Below are 18,745 nucleotides of genomic sequence, written 5' to 3' on the forward strand. Positions count from 1 at the left end.
TTTTTTAGGCGAACCACCGACACCGATACAACCTTGTCAGCCGTCCCCTTGTGGAACAAACGCTGTATGTAGAGAACAAAACGGCGTTGGTTCTTGTACATGCTTACCTGAATATATTGGAAATCCCTACGAAGGATGCCGTCCCGAATGTACTATTTCATCAGATTGCCCGGCACATTTAGCTTGTATCGGATCAAAGTGTCAAAATCCATGTCCTGGTTCATGTGGCATTAATACGAATTGCCAAGTTGTTAACAATGTCCCCGTTTGCACTTGTATTCCTGGTTACACTGGCAATCCATATATAAACTGCATTTATCAGACTCTCACTAGTAAGTAACGTTACATAAATGTCAAAAAAAAAATTAAATTTGATATACAAAGTTAATCATAATGGATAAAAGTAAATCGTTGCCGATCGCGTGCTTCGTATATTAAAAGGCACAGCAGTGCCTCTTAGCGGTAACATTACACAGCGTTAACTAAAATTTGGTCGGTAACTGATTCCTCCATTTTAATTCACTCTGTATATCGAGAAGAGTAATAGAAACTTGCGTAATAATTGCATATTTAATTTTGAATACAATATTATTATAGTTTCCGATGAGAAACGTGAACCGTGCACACCTTCTCCTTGTGGACCTAATAGTCAATGTGCTGTTAATAACGGTCAAGCTATCTGTTCCTGTTCGCCTCAGTTTATCGGAACTCCGCCAAATTGTAGACCGGAGTGTTTGATAAATTCGGAGTGCGGATCAAATCGAGCATGTGTGAATCAAAAATGTGTAGATCCATGCATTGGAACCTGTGGGCAAAATGCTCAATGCAAGGTTATACAACACAGTCCTATTTGCGTTTGCGCAAGCGGTTTTACAGGCGACCCGTTCATCTATTGCTTTGCAACGCCAAGTACGTTTTTAAAAAACAAATTTTATTTTATAAAAATTAAAAATTTGCCGAAATTAATTTATTGACATTATCAAACTCAAATGTCTGATTTAATTTTTTACATACAAAGATTATCGGTATTATCTTTCCGTAGTTCCGAAACCCGAAGACACATATACAAAGGATCCGTGTTTGCCCTCACCTTGTGGCCCCAACGCCTTATGCAGAGCTATTGGTGACGCATCAGTATGCAGCTGCATGCAAAATTATATAGGTGTTCCACCCAATTGTCGACCCGAGTGTTCAATAAATTCTGATTGTCCCGCTAATAAAGCTTGCATTAGAGAAAAATGTAGAGATCCTTGTCCGGGATCATGTGGTCTCTTAGCACGGTGTTCCGTAATTAATCATACGCCTTCTTGTGTATGTCTCGAAGGATATACCGGCGATCCTTTCGTTGGTTGTAACGTCTTACCTCAGATACCTTGTAAGAATTTTAATTTTTATCATTATTATCATGTTACTAGTCAATATTTTTAAGTTATCGCAATTTTATACATATTTCAGCACTTCCCCCAGATCGATGCAATCCATCTCCGTGTGGTCAGAATGCACGATGTAACAATGGAATTTGTACATGTATACCCGAATACTTTGGAGACCCGTATGCCGGTTGTCGACCGGAATGTGTGATTAACACCGATTGTTCCCGCGATAAGGCATGCATGCTTCATAAATGTCGCGATCCATGCATTAAAACATGCGGCGTTAACGCGAATTGCGTCGTTGTTAATCATTTACCAATGTGTAGCTGTCCAAGAAATATGACCGGTAACGCATTCGTTTCGTGTTCACCTCTTCAAGGTTCGTATGACTTTCGAATACAAAAGTATTTACTTTAAAAACAATTCTCAACATAAAAAAAATAATTATTATTTAATAGATTCAATCTTCGTGGAACAACCATGTAATCCATCTCCGTGTGGTCCAAATAGCCACTGTCGTGCATCAAATGGCCAGGCAATATGCGCGTGCATCGCCGGTTTTAAGGGTGCTCCGCCATCCTGTAGACCGGAATGTATCATAAGCGCTGACTGCTCTCGCAATAGAGCCTGTAGCAATCAAAAATGCATTGATCCGTGCCTCGGTGCATGTGGATTAACTGCGCAATGTGCCGTAGTGAATCATAATCCTATATGTAGTTGTCCGCCCTTATATACAGGAGATCCATTCGTTCAATGTATTCGGCAACGTAAGAATTTCACACGTATAATGAGATATTTAACTGACGTTATTTATTGTATACGAAGACAAGCGTGACCTCTTGTAAATTGCAGCGGAAGAATCACAGCCAGCGGTAGATCCTTGTCAACCCTCACCTTGTGGGTCGAACGCAGTATGTCGAATCTTTAATAACGCCCCGTCGTGCTCATGCTTGCCTCAGTTTATAGGCACTCCGCCTAGGTGTAGACCAGAATGTATTAGTAACAGCGAATGCCCCAGTCAACAAGCTTGCATTAATCAGAAATGTCGTGATCCTTGTCCGGGATCATGCGGCAGGAATGCTGAGTGTAGAACTGTCAGTCATACCCCGATGTGCATTTGCGCCAGTGACTTTACTGGTGATCCATTTATTCAGTGTAATCCCCGGCCAAGTAAGTTTCAAAAATATATGCAGCAATTATTGCGAAAGTGTGTTTAATTAATTTAAAAAATTTAATTAATTATGTATTTAATTAATTAAAAAAATTTAATTAATTATACACGCTTATTATTATTAAATAATGTTTGACTCTCTATTCTAGTCGACGTACCGCTTGTTCCATTAAATCCGTGTCAGCCGTCACCATGTGGCGCGAACGCTATGTGCCGTGAAATTTCCGGTTCGGCCTCCTGCACTTGCCTACCCGATTTCTACGGTAATCCATATGAGGGTTGTAGACCTGAATGTGTTATTAATTCGGACTGTACATCCAATCGAGCTTGTATAAGAAATAGATGCCAAGACCCTTGCCCGGGAACATGTGGTGTCAATGCAATTTGCGAAATCATTAATCACATACCGGCATGCAGCTGTCAATCGAGATATACCGGAGATCCTTTTAGATATTGCGCACTCATACAAGAAACTCGTAAGTGAATTTACGTACCAATTCGTCGTTATTAATTGATTACAGAAATGTACCTTCTCAACTTTTGATTATTCTCGTATAGCAACAGCATCTGTAGTTGACCCTTGCCAACCATCACCGTGCGGTCCGAATAGTCGATGCCTTAATGTAAATGGAAAAGCCAGCTGTTCATGTTTACCCACCTATCGAGGATCTGCTCCCGATTGCAGGCCTGAATGTGTTGTTAGTACAGAATGCCCTATGAACCGCGCGTGTGTTAACCAAAAATGCGTCGATCCATGTCCAGGAGTATGTGGTATTAACGCAAAATGCGATGCTCTATCTCACAGTCCATTTTGTAGTTGTGGACTCGGTCAAATTGGAGATCCTTTCGTTAAATGTTTTGACATGCCCTGTAAGTTAAAAAAAAATGCACAATGAGAACATTACGCTGCAGTTTGCATACGGAAATTGTCATTCAGTTTTATTTTAGTAATGTCTACACCACCGCTGCAAGTAAATCCCTGTGTCCCATCGCCCTGTGGCCCATTCTCCACGTGTCAAGACAGAGGAGGCTATCCATCTTGCACGTGCATGTTAAATTATATTGGATCGCCACCTTACTGCCGCGCCGAATGTTCCATAAATTCTGATTGCACTAGCAATCGAGCTTGCATCAGAGAAAAATGCAGAGATCCTTGTCCTGGATCCTGTGGTTTTAATGCTTTATGCACTGTAATCAACCATACTCCAGCTTGCACGTGTCCCGATGGATACACGGGTGATCCTTTCAGCAATTGTTACGTGGCGCCCATGCGTAAGAACTTTCATCACATTACTACTTAAGCGTAATTTTATAATATAAAATAATATATATATATTAATTTATATAATAATTTTATAATATTATATTATAATATTATAATATAAATTAATATATATATATTAATTTATATAATAATATAAATTAATATAAGTCAAACTTATATTTAAATTTTTCGATGTAGAAATTCCTACAGTAACGCCAGACCCATGTAACCCATCACCATGTGGACTTAATGCTGAGTGTCGTAACGGAATCTGCACTTGCATACCAGAATATCGTGGCGATCCATATCGAGAATGTCGACCAGAGTGTGTGCAGAATTCCGATTGTCCATTTGATAGAGCTTGCGCGAATAACAAATGCGTAAATCCCTGCATCGGAATTTGCGGCCAAAACGCGGAATGCGCAGTTATAAATCACGTATCTACTTGTAGTTGCATCAAAGATTACGAAGGTGATCCGTTCGTCTTATGTAGACGCGTGCAACGTGAGTTTTTCTTTCTATTTTATACTCCCTTGAGAAGTCCTGTCTATGATTTAAAAAAAAAATCTAATTTTATTACCTTGTATCTCGATAGCACGCGTTAAACCCTGTGAGCCCTCCCCCTGTGGACCCAACAGTGTTTGCCGTGAATTCGGCGAGCAAGCCTCATGTTCTTGCTTACCTGGGTACTTTGGAATCCCGCCAAGCTGCAGACCCGAATGTCTCGTTAACACCGATTGCGAACAGAGCAAGGCTTGCGTGAATACGAGATGCCGTAATCCTTGTGAAAATGCTTGTGGCCAAAATGCACTTTGCATAGTGCGAAATCATAATCCAATTTGCAGATGTCCCATTCAGCATTCCGGTGATCCGTTTGTCAACTGTTTCCCTATAAGTAAGTAACTGTATAGGGTGCTCTAGACAACGCAAATATATAAGAGTCGTTACATAGGCGTCTAAATCTTAACGTTTCTATCCGTAAAAAGAATAAGTGCGTCATTTAAATGTTTTTTGATGACTCTTTAATTATGTTTAATAATTTTTTTTTATTAATTTTGAAACAAATAATAAATTTATTTTTTTTCATCGCCAGCAACATCGGACGTAGAACCCACCAAGGATCCATGTTACCCCTCAACGTGTGGATTGAATTCGCAGTGCGCGGTATCCACTGATAATACACCCTCCTGCTCCTGTTTGCCCACTTTTGTAGGATCTCCACCCAATTGTAGACCCGAATGCCATGTAAACAGCGAATGCCCCACCACTCGAGCATGTATTAAGCAGAAATGTACCGACCCGTGCGTTGGATTGTGCGGATTCAATGCACTGTGCCAAGTCACTTTGCACCAAGCCCGATGCACTTGTCCCGAATCATACACTGGAGACCCATTCACAGTTTGCTCTGAGATAATATGTAAGAAAATCCCTGCTCTCTTTACCCATACGAAATGATCTAATGGATATTATTCTTGTTTAATCAACATTTTAATCTTTAAAACATGATTTCTTAATCTTGTAAATATCATTATTGTACATAAGTGATATATTTAAAAAAACTGCACATTAATTTCTCAGTCACATATTGATCTTGCATTATTTTTCAAATACTATTCTCAACTACTTATCGATGCGCGAAATATTTTTCTGAATATATGTATTATATACATGTTGCACCTTTACATGTAAAAAAAGACATGTACAATGCATGCAACAAATATCTATTTTATTTACTTTTATTCTTATGTGCCAATATCTATATTTCTGAAAATGTTAATTTAAGTTATAATATATATTATACTGTACACTGCATGCAAGAATTCAAAATTATAGTTATGAATATGAAATTAATGACATGCTTTCTACTATAATTTTAGCAACTCCAGCACCGTCAGTACCATCCAGACCATGCAACCCTTCACCGTGTGGAATAAATGCATACTGTCACGAAAGATTCGACACGGCCATTTGCGAATGCGTATCGAATTATAGAGGTAACCCGTACCAAGGTTGTCAGCCTGAGTGTCTTGTAAATACAGATTGCCCAAAATCGCAAGCGTGTATAAAGACGAGATGTCAAGATCCATGTCCTGGTACTTGCGGCGTTGGTGCGATCTGCACTGTATCTAATCACGTTCCTATTTGTTCGTGCCCATTACCAACGATCGGAGACGCTTTTACACTTTGCCAAGTTCCAGTGGAAGGTAATTTTAATATATTTTTATTTCCTTTATTATTCAGTTATTTATTTTAAAAATTAAATAAAAAAAAATTTAAGTTTTAAACTATAAAAGTTAAATAAAGATACTCTTAATTTTTTTTATTTTTATAAACAATATTAATTTATATGCTTATTTTTGTGTTAAGATACTAAAGAAGTAGATCCATGCTATCCGTCACCGTGTGGTCCGAATACTGTTTGCGAAAAAATTGGCAATTCCGCAATTTGTAAATGTTTGCCCGGGTTGCAAGGAGTTCCAACGAGTGTAACTGGTTGTCATCCGGAATGTATTCTCAGTTCGGATTGCCCTGGTGATAAAGCTTGCATACAGAGCAAATGTAAAGACCCCTGCTCTCAAAATGTGTGCGGTAGTAAAGCAGTATGTAAAACAATCAATCACAGCCCACTTTGTAGTTGTCCATCTCCGTTAATTGGCAATCCTTTCGAAGAATGTTATACAAAGATAGGTAAATATAAAAATTAGATATATATTTATATTATATTTTTAAATAATTTCTCTATTGTTCCGAAACACGCCTTTTTGTTTTAGAAACCGATCCCTGCAGTCCATCACCTTGCAATTATAATGGCGAGTGTAAAGTGAAAAATGGCGCAGCGATTTGCATTTATCCTGAATGCGTTATCAATTCAGATTGTCCACGTGATAAAGCCTGCTTTACGCAAAAATGCAGAGATCCTTGCATCGGCGCATGTGGTATCAATTCTATCTGTCAGACCGTTAACCACAAACCAATTTGTTCGTGTCCGGTTGGATTTACGGGCAATGCTCGAGTGCAGTGCACAATTCCGGCCCTTGAAGGTAACATTTATATTGATAATTAATATACTTTTGAAATTTTTATATGCACAGTTACATTAATAATGTTTTTTTTATAATAATCAAAACCATACGTAACAAAATTTTAATTTTAATTGTATCTTTACAGAACCAATCCCAGAATGTACACAAAATTCTGAGTGTTCAAACGATAAGACTTGCTTCAATCAAAAATGTGTTGACCCGTGTCTTCTTGATTCTTGTGGACTCAACAGTCGCTGTCATGTACAGATGCACAGAGCAATATGTGTCTGCAATGATGGCTACACCGGATATCCTCAACAATATTGCCATCAACGTGCGTTAAATAAATATATTTATTACATTAAAAAAATTTATCTATATAGAATTATTTTTAATAGTATTTAATTTTACAGTCGGGTGTCGTAGTGATAGTGAATGCTCATTAGTTCAATCTTGTATTAACAACGAGTGCATTGATACTTGCCTGGTTACTCAATGCGGTATTAATGCATTATGTACTGCTGATGGATACCATAAGACTCGATGCTATTGTCCTGACGGATATACAGGCAATCCTTACGAAATATGTGAAAGGCCAGAATGTACCAGTGATAATGATTGCTCTCCATCTTTGGCCTGCCGTAATTTAAGATGCATAAATCCTTGCAATTGTCCACCACCGGCATTATGCAATGTCGTTAATCATCGACCAGTATGTAAATGTCCACCTGGTTACGTGGGTAATCCTTATACTTCATGTCTTATGGGTAAGAGTTTATTTTAATATGTTTATAAAAAATTTATGAAGCATATTAAATTAGCAAATATTTTATTACTAAATTAAAAAATTCTAGATTTATTAGAACCAGAAACCGAATGTCAAGTTGACGCCGACTGTCCAAGTAAATTGGCGTGTTTCAACGGAATTTGTAAAGATCCATGCCTAGAAACGAAACCATGTATTCCTAGTGCTAAATGTACCGTTGTAGATACTTTACCAATGAGAACAATGATCTGTGAATGCTTACCAAACTTTGCTGGTGATGCCACCGTTGCATGTGTACCAGGTATGTTGATTTAATTAATTATGTATAGAAAAAAGAAATAAATGATAACTAAATTTCAATTATTTTTTACATTTGCAGTGGATAAACAAGTTGCTGCAATATGTGAAAGTGATTCACAATGCACGCCAGATATGGCTTGCTTAAATCGTCGGTGCATCAATCCGTGTACTGTTAATCCATGCGCAGCAAACGCAGAATGCCACATTGAAAACCATCGCCGTGCTTGTCAATGTCCTCGTGGATACGCCGGTGATCCGTTTATAAATTGCTATGAAGGTATTATATCACACGTTTTCTTTTTTATTTTACAATGTAAGAAATTATAAGTTTTTTACATCTCTTTTTACATCTCTTTTTACATTTACAGAAAATATAGTTCTTCCGGAATGTAGAGTAAATACTGAGTGTCCGTCCGATAAAGCGTGCATAAATCAATTATGCCAAGATCCGTGCTCTAGTAATCGCTGTGGTTTAAATGCAGAATGTATTACAATTAATCATCATCCTTCTTGCCATTGCCAACACGGTTTAGCTGGTGATCCGCAAGCTCAATGCTATAGACGTAAGTTTTTTTACAAAAATTTCCCATGTTTAAGAATTTTTATATTTCTATTTTAAAAAAATATATATATATACTTAAATAAATTTTGAGATAATTAAGACAATTTTTTTCTCTTTTTTTAGCGGAATGTAAAACAGACAACGATTGTCCATACGACAAAACTTGTCGAAACGACAATTGTGTTACTCCGTGTCTCATCGGTGACGTTGTCTGCGGCCGGGGTTCGGAATGCAGAGTGGTGTCTCACAGAGCTCAATGCATTTGTCCACAAGGTACTCAAGGCGATCCACGGGTGGCTTGCATTTCAGCGATCTGTCATTATAATGAAGATTGCGCTGATCACGAAGCCTGCGATAGATTAAATAGAGTCTGCAGACCAGTTTGTGATGACGATGCTTGTGGCGAAACCGCAATTTGTGTCGCGCGCGAACATCAGCCGAAGTGCACATGCCCTCCGGGTACTACCGGAAATCCATATATAACATGCATAGGTGAACCTTCTATTGAACCGGAATGTACACAGGATAGCGAGTGTGCACTGAATCTTGCTTGTATTAATAACAAGTGTCTTGATCCATGCGTGTCTGCCGGTATGTGCACCAGTGAGCAAGAGTGTAGAGTTTTGAACACGATACCGCTTCGTACGATGATTTGCTTATGTCCACCAAATACGATCACCGATGTTAATGGCCAGTGCAAGCAGATTGGTACGTGTTAATCTTATAAGATACATCGGTATTAATTAAAAATTATATTTTATATTTTAAATATTTAATATTTATAAAATATGTTGCAGTATTGGGCGATGTACAATGTCATCTCGATCAAGATTGCGCCAACCACGAGACGTGTCTGGACGGAAAATGCGTAGATGCCTGTTTGACAACTCAGTGCGGTTTTAATGCACAGTGTAAATCTACGTCTCATACTGGAATCTGCTTCTGTTCTCAAGATTTCACTGGCAATGCTTACATAGAATGCATAAAAGGTAAATAAAAATAATTTTAATTATAGTTAAAAGCATATCTTACAATTATTATTATCTTTTATTTTTTAGAACGTATATATCGTTAATTATATAATTTCTATTGTAGTTGCAGTTGCTCCTTTGCCAGGACCTCGACCAGAATGCTACACAAACAGCGAATGTGTAAGCGACAAACAATGCATAAATTCACTTTGCGTAAATCCGTGCATTGGTGGCGATCCTTGCGGCAAAAACTCTCTTTGTCACGTTGATAATCATAATCCGATCTGCAAATGCCCAATCGGCTATATCGGTGATCCTACAACCAAGTGCATAGCACGTAAGAATTATTACAACAAATAAATTTAAAGAGATATTCCCAAGAAGCACAATAGCTTTTTTCTCATTACAATATTTTTTATTGCAGCGGATATCACACCTGAGTGCGTATCAAACAGCGAATGTGCAGGAAATTATGCGTGTGTCAACAGTGCATGCATTAATCCCTGCAACTGCGGACCCAACGCAAAGTGTAACGTCGTAAATCATTACCCTGCTTGTGTGTGTTCTCCAGGATATTCCGGAAATCCTCAGCTAGGATGCTTCAAGCGTAAGTAATATTTATTCAATTTTTCATATACAATAGAGTTTAATTTTTAACGCATTTTTAATTGTCTAATTTAGTTGACTGTGAATCTGACAGCGAGTGCGATTACGCGGCCACCTGTTATAACGGTCAATGTGTAAACCCTTGTATCTTGGATAACAAATGCGCTATTAATGCAGAATGCTATGGCAAAAATCATCGATCGGCCTGCCGTTGCGGTCCAGGCTATTACGGCAATCCACAGGTTCATTGCGAAAGAGTCGAATGTAACATCGATCACGATTGTCCCTACAATCTGGCTTGCAACGATGGCCGATGTATAAATCCATGCGCTCAAAATTCACTCTGCGCGCAAAACGCCATTTGTTACGTTCAAGATCACGTTGCATCTTGTCGCTGTCCTGAAAACATTCCACTGGGAAATCCATTCTCTTATTGCGAACGACATGCCGGAGAGGAGTTTGAGGAGCCGGAATGCAGAATCGACACTGATTGTTTAGACAAATTAGTGTGCATACGAGAAAAATGCATCGATCCTTGCCCAGTCATCAAACCGTGCCTGGAAAATGCTCGTTGTGACGTTCTCGATACAGTACCTATAAGGACCATGATTTGTACATGCCCGGAAGGTTGGATTACCGATGTCGATGGTGTATGCAGGCCAAGTACGTAAAATTATTTAATATTTTAAATTTTAGTAACTAGAAGAAATCATGCGCGTGCTAAGCGCGCGCTGTTTTTTTTTTTTTTTTTTTAAAGATTCTAATTCACGCGCGTCATTACATTTGAGAACATTAGTTAATTACTCGCTAACATAATGGGTGCATTTATTTACGCAGTTACTGTACTAGTTACAGTACAGCGCAGTTACTGTACTAGTTTAGAAGTTATCTTTGTTCTTCTAAATTAAGAAAAAGAGATAAACTTTAAACGAGTGCAGTTAACTGCTCTGACTGCTGCGTAAACGAATGCACCCAATATAAATATATGACAATGTATCATCTATAAACTACTTACAAATAGTTGGAAGCACATTAAAATAGAAGAAAAAAAAAAACTATTTTAATTTTATAGTACAATTGACGGTTATTGGAACGTGCACAACGAACGATGACTGTAATGATCGCGAGGCGTGCATCAACAGGCAATGTCGCAATCCATGCAATTGTGGTGTCAATGCTGCTTGCTATGTGAGAAATCATAAACCGATTTGCTCGTGCGAACAGGGCTATCAAGGCAATCCTGAAATAGCCTGCCACTCGGTTGAGTGCCGGTACGACAGCCAGTGTACGCTCGATAAAACTTGCGAAAATAACAATTGCGTGAATCCGTGCTTGATCGCGGATCCGTGCGGTACCAATGCCGAGTGCTTCCCGAACAATCATGTGGCGGACTGTCGCTGTCGCAAAGGCTACCATGGTAATCCTCTGGATCGATGCCGTGTAATCGGCTGTTACAGCAACGGCGAATGCCCGGGCGATCATTCGTGCATTAATATGCAGTGCATTGATCCCTGCATTCATGACAATCCTTGCTCGCCTCGCGCAGAATGCAGAGTTTTGAACCACCTACCGATATGCCGCTGCCCGTCAGGTTTCAGTGGAAACCCGTATATCAACTGTCAACCAGAATTCAAGCCCGAGTGCAGAGAGGATAGCGACTGTCCGGGTTCGCTCGCCTGTCTGAGCAACAAATGTCAAGATCCATGTCCGATTATACAACCGTGCATCGATCCAGCCGAGTGCCGTGTTCTGCCGACGCATCCGATACGCACCATGATATGTGTATGTCCTAGCGGGTACGTCAGCAGTGGCAGCGGTACTTGCCAGGCCACTAAACCGATTTTGAAGATTGAATGCACCAAGGATGATGACTGTCCGTCGGAACGATCTTGCGTGAACGCTATCTGCAGAGATCCTTGCGCGTGCGGACCCAATGCAGTTTGCAATGTCATTAATCACAAACCGATATGCTCGTGCACGCTAGGATACGACGGAAACCCAGATATTCTTTGCACAAGAGGTAAACTTTCGCTTAAAAAAAAAAAAATTTCTTATATATTTTGTGTTATTTTTTTATATATTATGTATTAATTTTTATTTAATGTATTTTTATATTTAGTTGCAGGATGCAGAACCGATAGCGATTGTAGCGGCTCACACGCTTGTGTCCAACGCAATTGCGTGCCAGCGTGTTCGCCGTCTTTAATTTCCTGCGGCAAAAATGCATTGTGCCACGGTATCAATCACAAGGCTATTTGCGAATGTCCGCCCGGTTTTGGTGGTAATCCGCGAGTCTCCTGTGTTTTGCTAGGATGCAGAACCAATTCGGACTGCCCTACCAATAAAGCCTGCATTAACAACCGCTGCGAAAATCCTTGTGTACAGAATCCGTGCACCGGCACTATGGATTGTAATGTTTATAATCACGTCGTAGAATGCGCGTGTCCATCTGGTTACGTCGGAGACGTTAATTCAGGATGCACTAAGGGTAAAATATATAATTTACATTATTTTTTGCTAAAATTAATGTGTAATTAATCTTAATTTTAATTAATTTTTTTATAGTTAAGGAAAGGTGTAAAGCGGATAACGAATGTCCATCTCAAACCGCATGCTTCAACGGACAATGCATCAATCCGTGCACTAAGATTGAACCGTGCGGTATAAACGCCGAATGTAAAGTTCTTGACACTAGCCCGATTAGAACTATGATTTGTGAATGTCTTCCTGGATATCGTGGAAACGCGATTGTCCGTTGCGATTCAATTCCAGCAGAAATATGCCCGCTCGGGAAAGGCCTGGTTCGCGATGAATACGGTCATTGCGTCTGTCCACTTGGATTTGGTAAGGACGTAAACGATGTCTGCATACCTTGTCGCAGACAATCTAATATGGTGATAAACGAGGAAGGCTACTGCGTGTGCAACTTAGAAAAAGGTTTCAGTATAGATGAATATGGTCGCTGTGTGTGCCCGACACAATATGGATATGGAATAGATTCTAAAGGATATTGCAGACAAGGTAGCTTGACTAATAATTATTTTTTATTTTTTACGACGAAAGGATATTTTCTATATTTTGTTTTGCTAATTTACTGTTATGAATAATTTTAGTTGGCATAATCGAATGTAGACGTAATGACGATTGTGCCGATGATAGATACTGCGATAAAGTCACTTATACTTGTCAAGATCCCTGCAAAAAGCAACAGTGTGGCGTGCACGCGCTTTGCAACGCGACCAGACATCAAGCTGTCTGCATTTGTGTTAACGGCTACTTGGGCAATCCATACACTCAATGCTGTACGTTGAAAACTTACACACATGCATATATATTTCTTTATATTTTTTAAAATTCTTTAAATAATAACAAATTTTTCATTTTTTAGACGATAGAAAGGACGGTCGAACAGATTTTCCTAGACCTGAAATGGATGTAAGCTGTTTGTCAGATGGAGTACAGGTTGTAATACACTTACAAGATCAAGATTTTGACGGAGTCTTATATGTAAAAGGACGTAGCAAAGATGAACAATGCAGACGAGTTGTCTCGATACCAGCCGAAACAGATCATAAAACAGAAACGTTTAAAGTTGCATTTGGCAATTGCGGACTGATACACGTGAATGTTAGTTAAAGGCTATTGTATTTTAATTGTATAAATTGATGCTGATTTATCACATTAAATTAATTTATATTATCTTAATCTATTTTTCAGGGACAAGCTAGCTTCGTGCTTGTTATACAGAAACACCCAAAATTGATGACATATAAGGCGCAGGCCTATCATATTAAATGTATATATCAAACTGGAGAACAAAATGTAACTCTTGGTTTTAACGTCTCGATGTTGACGACTGCTGGAACAATTGCTAACACTGGTCCACCACCCATATGCGTAATGAAGATAGTTGCACAGAATGGAAATGAAATTAATTCGGCTGAAATTGGAGATAATTTAATGCTCCAAGTAGAAGTTCAACCTTCAAGTAAATATTAAATTTGATTAGTAATAATGTTTCGTGTATTTTCAATTATTATTTTAGTACTAAGATTAATTTCAATATAAGATATGCTAAATAAATAATATATTGTAGCTATTTATGGTGGATTTGCGCGAAATTGTGTCGCTAAAACTATGGAAGACAATTTGGAGAACGAATACATCGTGACTGATGAAAATGGCTGCGCGACAGATCCCACGATATTTGGAGAGTGGGAGCAAAATCCAGACACTCAATCGTTAATGGCTAGTTTTAATGCATTTAAGTTCCCCAGCAGCGACAATATAAGATTCCAATGTAATATACGCGTATGCTTTGGACGCTGTCAACCTGTGAGTATTAATTAATGATTCATAGCTTAAAATTATTTTATACACATGAGTTAAAATGCAAATTTCTACAATACAATGTAATTCTATTAACAGGTAAACTGTCGCGGTTATAATGCTTTTGGTCGTCGTCGCAGAGACGTTGATTCCGACATTAATGACACATCTTTAAGTGTATCCGACGGATTTGAAGGTCAACTTCGTGAAGAGATAACTATTCAATCCAACTTAATATTCACTCTGGAAAGGAGAGAAGAGAGGTATACAGCAGATCCAGCTGAAGGTAAAGTATAATATGTGCAAAAAAATTATAACTCATGTATAATGCATATAAAATATTTAAAAAATGTTTTTTTTTTAATATTTTAGCTCCTTCAGCACAAAGAGTGGAAGATATCTGTGTTTCTATGGTCGGCTTTATCATAGCATTAATAATTACGGCGCTTTTGGCACTGGTTGCCGTAGCTATTGCTGTATCGTGCTGGCTTATGGCGTATCGACGTCAGCCAAAGACTGCTGGACCACTGCCACACCCACCAGAGTTCCCAAATCCCTTGTTCACTACTGAATCTGTAGCTGAACCTTCTCCTGACTATCACCTATCATAAGTCCCTTAGAATAATATTTTATAACATAAATTTTTTGTAATTATGGAATGCATTTCAGACCATTCGTCCTATTGGTCGGTTTTGTATTTCTATATACAACTCCTCCAGTGACTATTACTTCATTTTTTTGTACTCTCTTTTCAAGGGTTCAAACGTCACTGTTATACATTACAAATCATGATATACTATTTATGGTGAGGGTTTGCTTCCATTATCTACTTGCAAGCAAAAACACGGGACTATCTCTTCTTTTATCTTTCCTGTATTATCTTTTCTAGTCAGTGGAGGATTTGTTAAATATATTGCTGCGAATTTAATTCCTGTGTAAAGTCAATGAATTTATAGTCTAATATAGCTTTCTTATTGCGAAAATAGGTAATTGTACATTTTATCTAATAAAACGCTAACGAAATATTTTTAAAGAACATTATTTTTTAAATTTTATTATTATTACTTATTATTACTTATTAATCGATATTTTAATTTGTACAGATTATCCTTTAATGACTGCGATTGGTCGTAGTTTAATACATTTTTTAGAAATTCCAGCTGCATGACAAGTATCAACAACATCTGTTACATTTTTGTACGATTCCGGTGCTTCTTCCATGACTAGTTTTGGGGATGCAACTCGAATGGATATACCTAAATGTTCTAATTTTTGCAAAACTTGCATATAATCCAAATTTCTACGTGACTTTGCTCTTGAGAGAGCACGACCCTGTACATTTATGTGTAAAATTAAAATTATTTAAAAATTGGTGTATAACATGTAAAATTAAATAATTTTTATACTTACGGCACCATGACATGTTGATCCAAATGTTTCTTTCATACCCTGTTCTGTACCAGTCAAAACATAACTACACGTACCCATTGTGCCACCGATTAAAACTGGTTGGCCTGTTAACTGATAATCTACAGGAATCAAGGGATGATGCGGTGGAAAGGCTCTTGTTGATCCCTTCAAGTTTTATTAAGAATATTATTACGAATTATATAGTATAATTATCAAAAGTAAGTTATTTCTTATAAATAACTAAATTACCTTTCTGTGAACTAAAAGTGTCTTTTGTTTTCCTTCAACTATATGTTCTTCTATTTTTGCAATATTATGAGAAACGTCATAAATAACGTGCATATCTAAGTCATCAGGAGATGAATTGAATTGTTTTGCAAACGCCTGTTAAAAATATAAAAATTAGTATTTTATATTTTTATCATTCACCGTTTATATATATTTAATTAGGATACCTGTCGGCTGAGAAATGTCATAGAACTTCTATTAACCCAAGCAAAGTTAGCAGCAGCTGCCATTGCTTTTAAATAATCTTGACCCTCTTGAGATTTAATGTGAGCACATGCAAGCTGTCTATCATTGGTTTCAATATTATCACGCTTCATAGCTTTTTCCATTTGCACAAGTGCATCTAAAATGTTATTTTATTATACAAAATATTATCAGATTTTTTAAATAAATCTTAAATATTAAAGTAGAAAAAAATTATAAAAAAATTATTTATAACCTGTAGCAACTTGATGACCAAATCCTCTACTCCCTGAATGGATCATAACACAAACTTGTCCTTTTTCTTCAATTCCCATCTTACAGGCTGCCCATTTATCATATATTTCATCCACAACTTGAATCTCTGCATAATGGTTTCCAGCTCCTAAAGTGCCTAACTAACAAAAAAATAAAAATATATGGATATGTAATATACATGTGCCTGCATGTATGTACATATAGTTAAATACAATTTTCTAAATGATTGTTATTATACTTGAGGAAGTCCACGTTTCTTAGCTCTCATTGATACTTTTGATGGATCAGCATTAAGCATTCTTCCATATTCTTCACAATGTTCCTTGTCTTCAGCCCAAATGTAACCTAAATACCTTTTGTGTAAGTATTTTTTATTTCAGTGATATTCTTATTTTTTAATTTTTTTTCTTTACCTTCCCTTAAAGACCAATCCATTCCCATTTCTAAAGCTTCTTCTAAATCTCTTGCATTCATTGGTATAATTCCTTTAGATCCAACTCCAACTGGAATATGATCAAACATACTTTGTGCAAGTTGTTCCTAGAAAGTAATTTTTTTTTATACATATATGTATAACTTTAAATCATTAATAGAAAACAAAATTACTTTTACTGGTAAGACATCACTTTCAAATAAATTTGTTCGCAATAGACGAACTCCACAGTTGATATCAAAGCCTACACCACCAGGTGATACAATTGACTTTGGATCATTTATGTCAAATGCTGCCATATTACCTGAATGTGACAGTAGTCATTATTTTACTTGTTTTTATATATTTTAAAAGTATAAGAAAATAAAAGTGATATATTTTACCAATGGCAAAGCCATATCCAGAATGTACATCTGGTAACCCAACAGATCTCCATACAATACCAGGCAGAGCTGCAACATTAGCAATTTGTTTCATACCAGGAAGGAAACCTCCAACTGCACCTGGTCGACATGCATTGCGTAATTCATCAAACATTAAACGTTCCAACGTTTTATTCACATAAAATACTCCTTCAACCTAAAATTATTTATTCATATAATAAAAATCGTAAATGTATAGAAAACGGGCCTACCTTCCGATCTTCTTGAAATTTTGGTTACGCGTAGATTTCGATCTGTAAAAAATGAATCTGTTTGTTAAAATTGTCGCAAAGCATAAGTAATAAAGTTATGAATTTTTTAAAATTGCTACTTATTAGGTTAGGTAATATGTCACATCACGAATGTCTATGCGTACTCTGCATGCCCCCTTACCTTTTTTCTGCTTTAAAATAACTTAAATAAACAGTAGAAAAAATTATTTAATTTTATAATTTTATTATTAATATAAATATTATAAAATGAAATAATTAAATAATTTTTTCTGTTTATTTAAATTATTTTAAAGCAGGAAAATGGTAAGATGGGCAGGTAAAGGACATGTTAAAGCAAAAAAAAAGGTAAGGGAGCATGCAGAATATGCGTAGACATTTATTGTGACATATTACCTAACCTACTACGTGTCAATTTTAAAAAATTCGTAACCCTGTTATTAATGCTTTGCGACAATTTTAATTATCAAAATCGTTTTTTACAGGTCAAAATCTACGCGTGTGCAAAATTTAAATAAGATCGGAGTAGGCCCGTTTTCTATACCTTCACCATTAATACTAGTTGTCCATTTCATGTATAGAATAGAAGCAACTTACCTTCATATTAGGTTGAAAATCTTTCTTAATTCTCCAACAATAGTCATTAATTTTTTCCAAATACTTCAACTCATCTTGATACGGCCTCACAACCATTTTTCTAAAAAATAAAAACTGATCATACATATATACAAAATGCACGTATAATTGTAATACAGATATATTAAAAATACAAAATGACACTATATACAGAGAGAACAATTTTTTTTCTTATAATCTTTTCTGTGAACATAAACTTATGTGACGCTACGCTCAAAAAAAGTAATAGATATGCAATATATTTAATAATTTTGACAATATTGACGTCATTTTTGGTGCGTACATAATAATACTTATCACAAATATAAATAATTCAGAAATTTTAATACAACGTAAGTTCTCCGGCAAGACAGTCCGTATATTATGGGATGCTTTCCGGCAATATGCACAGGCGACGTTGTATAACATAGAGAGGAAACTCAATTAAGGCTTTTATTCATAAAAACCGACATAAAGTCCGTCTTGGTATTTCATAGCGGCTACTTACTGCGCATGCGGCGGT

At 37.0% G+C, this 18,745-nt stretch overlaps 2 protein-coding genes across 9 annotated transcripts in view; one reads left to right on the forward strand and one right to left on the reverse strand.

The window, feature by feature from the left end:
- Nucleotides 1-15,401, forward strand: part of Dpy (fibrillin-like protein dumpy) — an 85,756-nt gene extending 70,355 nt beyond the window's left edge. For all 7 annotated transcript variants that reach the window (XM_070669407.1, XM_070669408.1, XM_070669412.1 and 4 more), the window contains 34 exons: nucleotides 9-332; nucleotides 598-909; nucleotides 1,043-1,375; nucleotides 1,456-1,752; nucleotides 1,832-2,140; nucleotides 2,226-2,543; nucleotides 2,694-3,020; nucleotides 3,103-3,414; nucleotides 3,493-3,816; nucleotides 4,007-4,312; nucleotides 4,404-4,703; nucleotides 4,902-5,225; nucleotides 5,686-6,012; nucleotides 6,176-6,496; nucleotides 6,580-6,849; nucleotides 6,977-7,165; nucleotides 7,245-7,598; nucleotides 7,686-7,898; nucleotides 7,977-8,174; nucleotides 8,266-8,460; nucleotides 8,583-9,167; nucleotides 9,257-9,448; nucleotides 9,555-9,767; nucleotides 9,855-10,037; nucleotides 10,112-10,699; nucleotides 11,109-12,056; nucleotides 12,156-12,524; nucleotides 12,602-13,057; nucleotides 13,150-13,338; nucleotides 13,425-13,663; nucleotides 13,754-14,024; nucleotides 14,133-14,371; nucleotides 14,465-14,651; nucleotides 14,738-15,401. In XM_070669407.1, the coding sequence (XP_070525508.1) occupies nucleotides 9-332; nucleotides 598-909; nucleotides 1,043-1,375; nucleotides 1,456-1,752; nucleotides 1,832-2,140; nucleotides 2,226-2,543; nucleotides 2,694-3,020; nucleotides 3,103-3,414; nucleotides 3,493-3,816; nucleotides 4,007-4,312; nucleotides 4,404-4,703; nucleotides 4,902-5,225; nucleotides 5,686-6,012; nucleotides 6,176-6,496; nucleotides 6,580-6,849; nucleotides 6,977-7,165; nucleotides 7,245-7,598; nucleotides 7,686-7,898; nucleotides 7,977-8,174; nucleotides 8,266-8,460; nucleotides 8,583-9,167; nucleotides 9,257-9,448; nucleotides 9,555-9,767; nucleotides 9,855-10,037; nucleotides 10,112-10,699; nucleotides 11,109-12,056; nucleotides 12,156-12,524; nucleotides 12,602-13,057; nucleotides 13,150-13,338; nucleotides 13,425-13,663; nucleotides 13,754-14,024; nucleotides 14,133-14,371; nucleotides 14,465-14,651; nucleotides 14,738-14,976 (10,751 nt within the window). In that variant the 3' untranslated portion in view covers nucleotides 14,977-15,401. The remainder of the gene's footprint in view (nucleotides 1-8; nucleotides 333-597; nucleotides 910-1,042; nucleotides 1,376-1,455; nucleotides 1,753-1,831; nucleotides 2,141-2,225; nucleotides 2,544-2,693; nucleotides 3,021-3,102; nucleotides 3,415-3,492; nucleotides 3,817-4,006; nucleotides 4,313-4,403; nucleotides 4,704-4,901; nucleotides 5,226-5,685; nucleotides 6,013-6,175; nucleotides 6,497-6,579; nucleotides 6,850-6,976; nucleotides 7,166-7,244; nucleotides 7,599-7,685; nucleotides 7,899-7,976; nucleotides 8,175-8,265; nucleotides 8,461-8,582; nucleotides 9,168-9,256; nucleotides 9,449-9,554; nucleotides 9,768-9,854; nucleotides 10,038-10,111; nucleotides 10,700-11,108; nucleotides 12,057-12,155; nucleotides 12,525-12,601; nucleotides 13,058-13,149; nucleotides 13,339-13,424; nucleotides 13,664-13,753; nucleotides 14,025-14,132; nucleotides 14,372-14,464; nucleotides 14,652-14,737) is intronic.
- Nucleotides 15,389-18,646, reverse strand: Rtcb (RtcB RNA ligase). 2 transcript variants are annotated; one of them, XM_070669452.1, is made up of 11 exons: nucleotides 18,527-18,646; nucleotides 18,205-18,304; nucleotides 17,339-17,534; nucleotides 17,129-17,259; nucleotides 16,936-17,062; nucleotides 16,761-16,867; nucleotides 16,503-16,662; nucleotides 16,231-16,406; nucleotides 16,025-16,159; nucleotides 15,776-15,940; nucleotides 15,389-15,697 (listed from the first exon to the last, which is right to left on the reverse strand). In XM_070669452.1, the coding sequence occupies exons 2-11, from the start codon at nucleotides 18,298-18,300 to the stop codon at nucleotides 15,470-15,472; spliced, it is 1,521 nt and encodes a 506-aa protein (XP_070525553.1). In that variant the 5' UTR covers nucleotides 18,301-18,304; nucleotides 18,527-18,646; the 3' UTR covers nucleotides 15,389-15,469. The 2 variants fall into 2 exon arrangements, with proteins under 2 accessions (XP_070525553.1, XP_070525554.1); XM_070669453.1 differs by lacking the exon at nucleotides 18,527-18,646.
- Nucleotides 18,647-18,745: the final 99 nt, after the last annotated feature.

This window comes from Cardiocondyla obscurior, linkage group LG19 (genome assembly GCF_019399895.1).
Source record: "Cardiocondyla obscurior isolate alpha-2009 linkage group LG19, Cobs3.1, whole genome shotgun sequence".
In the NCBI taxonomy this organism is placed as follows: domain Eukaryota; kingdom Metazoa; phylum Arthropoda; class Insecta; order Hymenoptera; family Formicidae; genus Cardiocondyla; species Cardiocondyla obscurior.

Coding starts and splice junctions, on each gene's coding strand:
- Rtcb (XM_070669452.1), bottom strand. CDS start 18,300: ATGGTTGTGAGGCCGTATCAAGATGAGTTGAAGTATTTGGAAAAAATT. Junction 16,663..16,760: donor AGAAACGTGGACTTCCTCAA/GTATAATAACAA, acceptor TTTTTTTGTTAG/TTAGGCACTTTAGGAGCTGG. Junction 15,698..15,775: donor GATCAACATGTCATGGTGCC/GTAAGTATAAAA, acceptor ATAAATGTACAG/GGTCGTGCTCTCTCAAGAGC.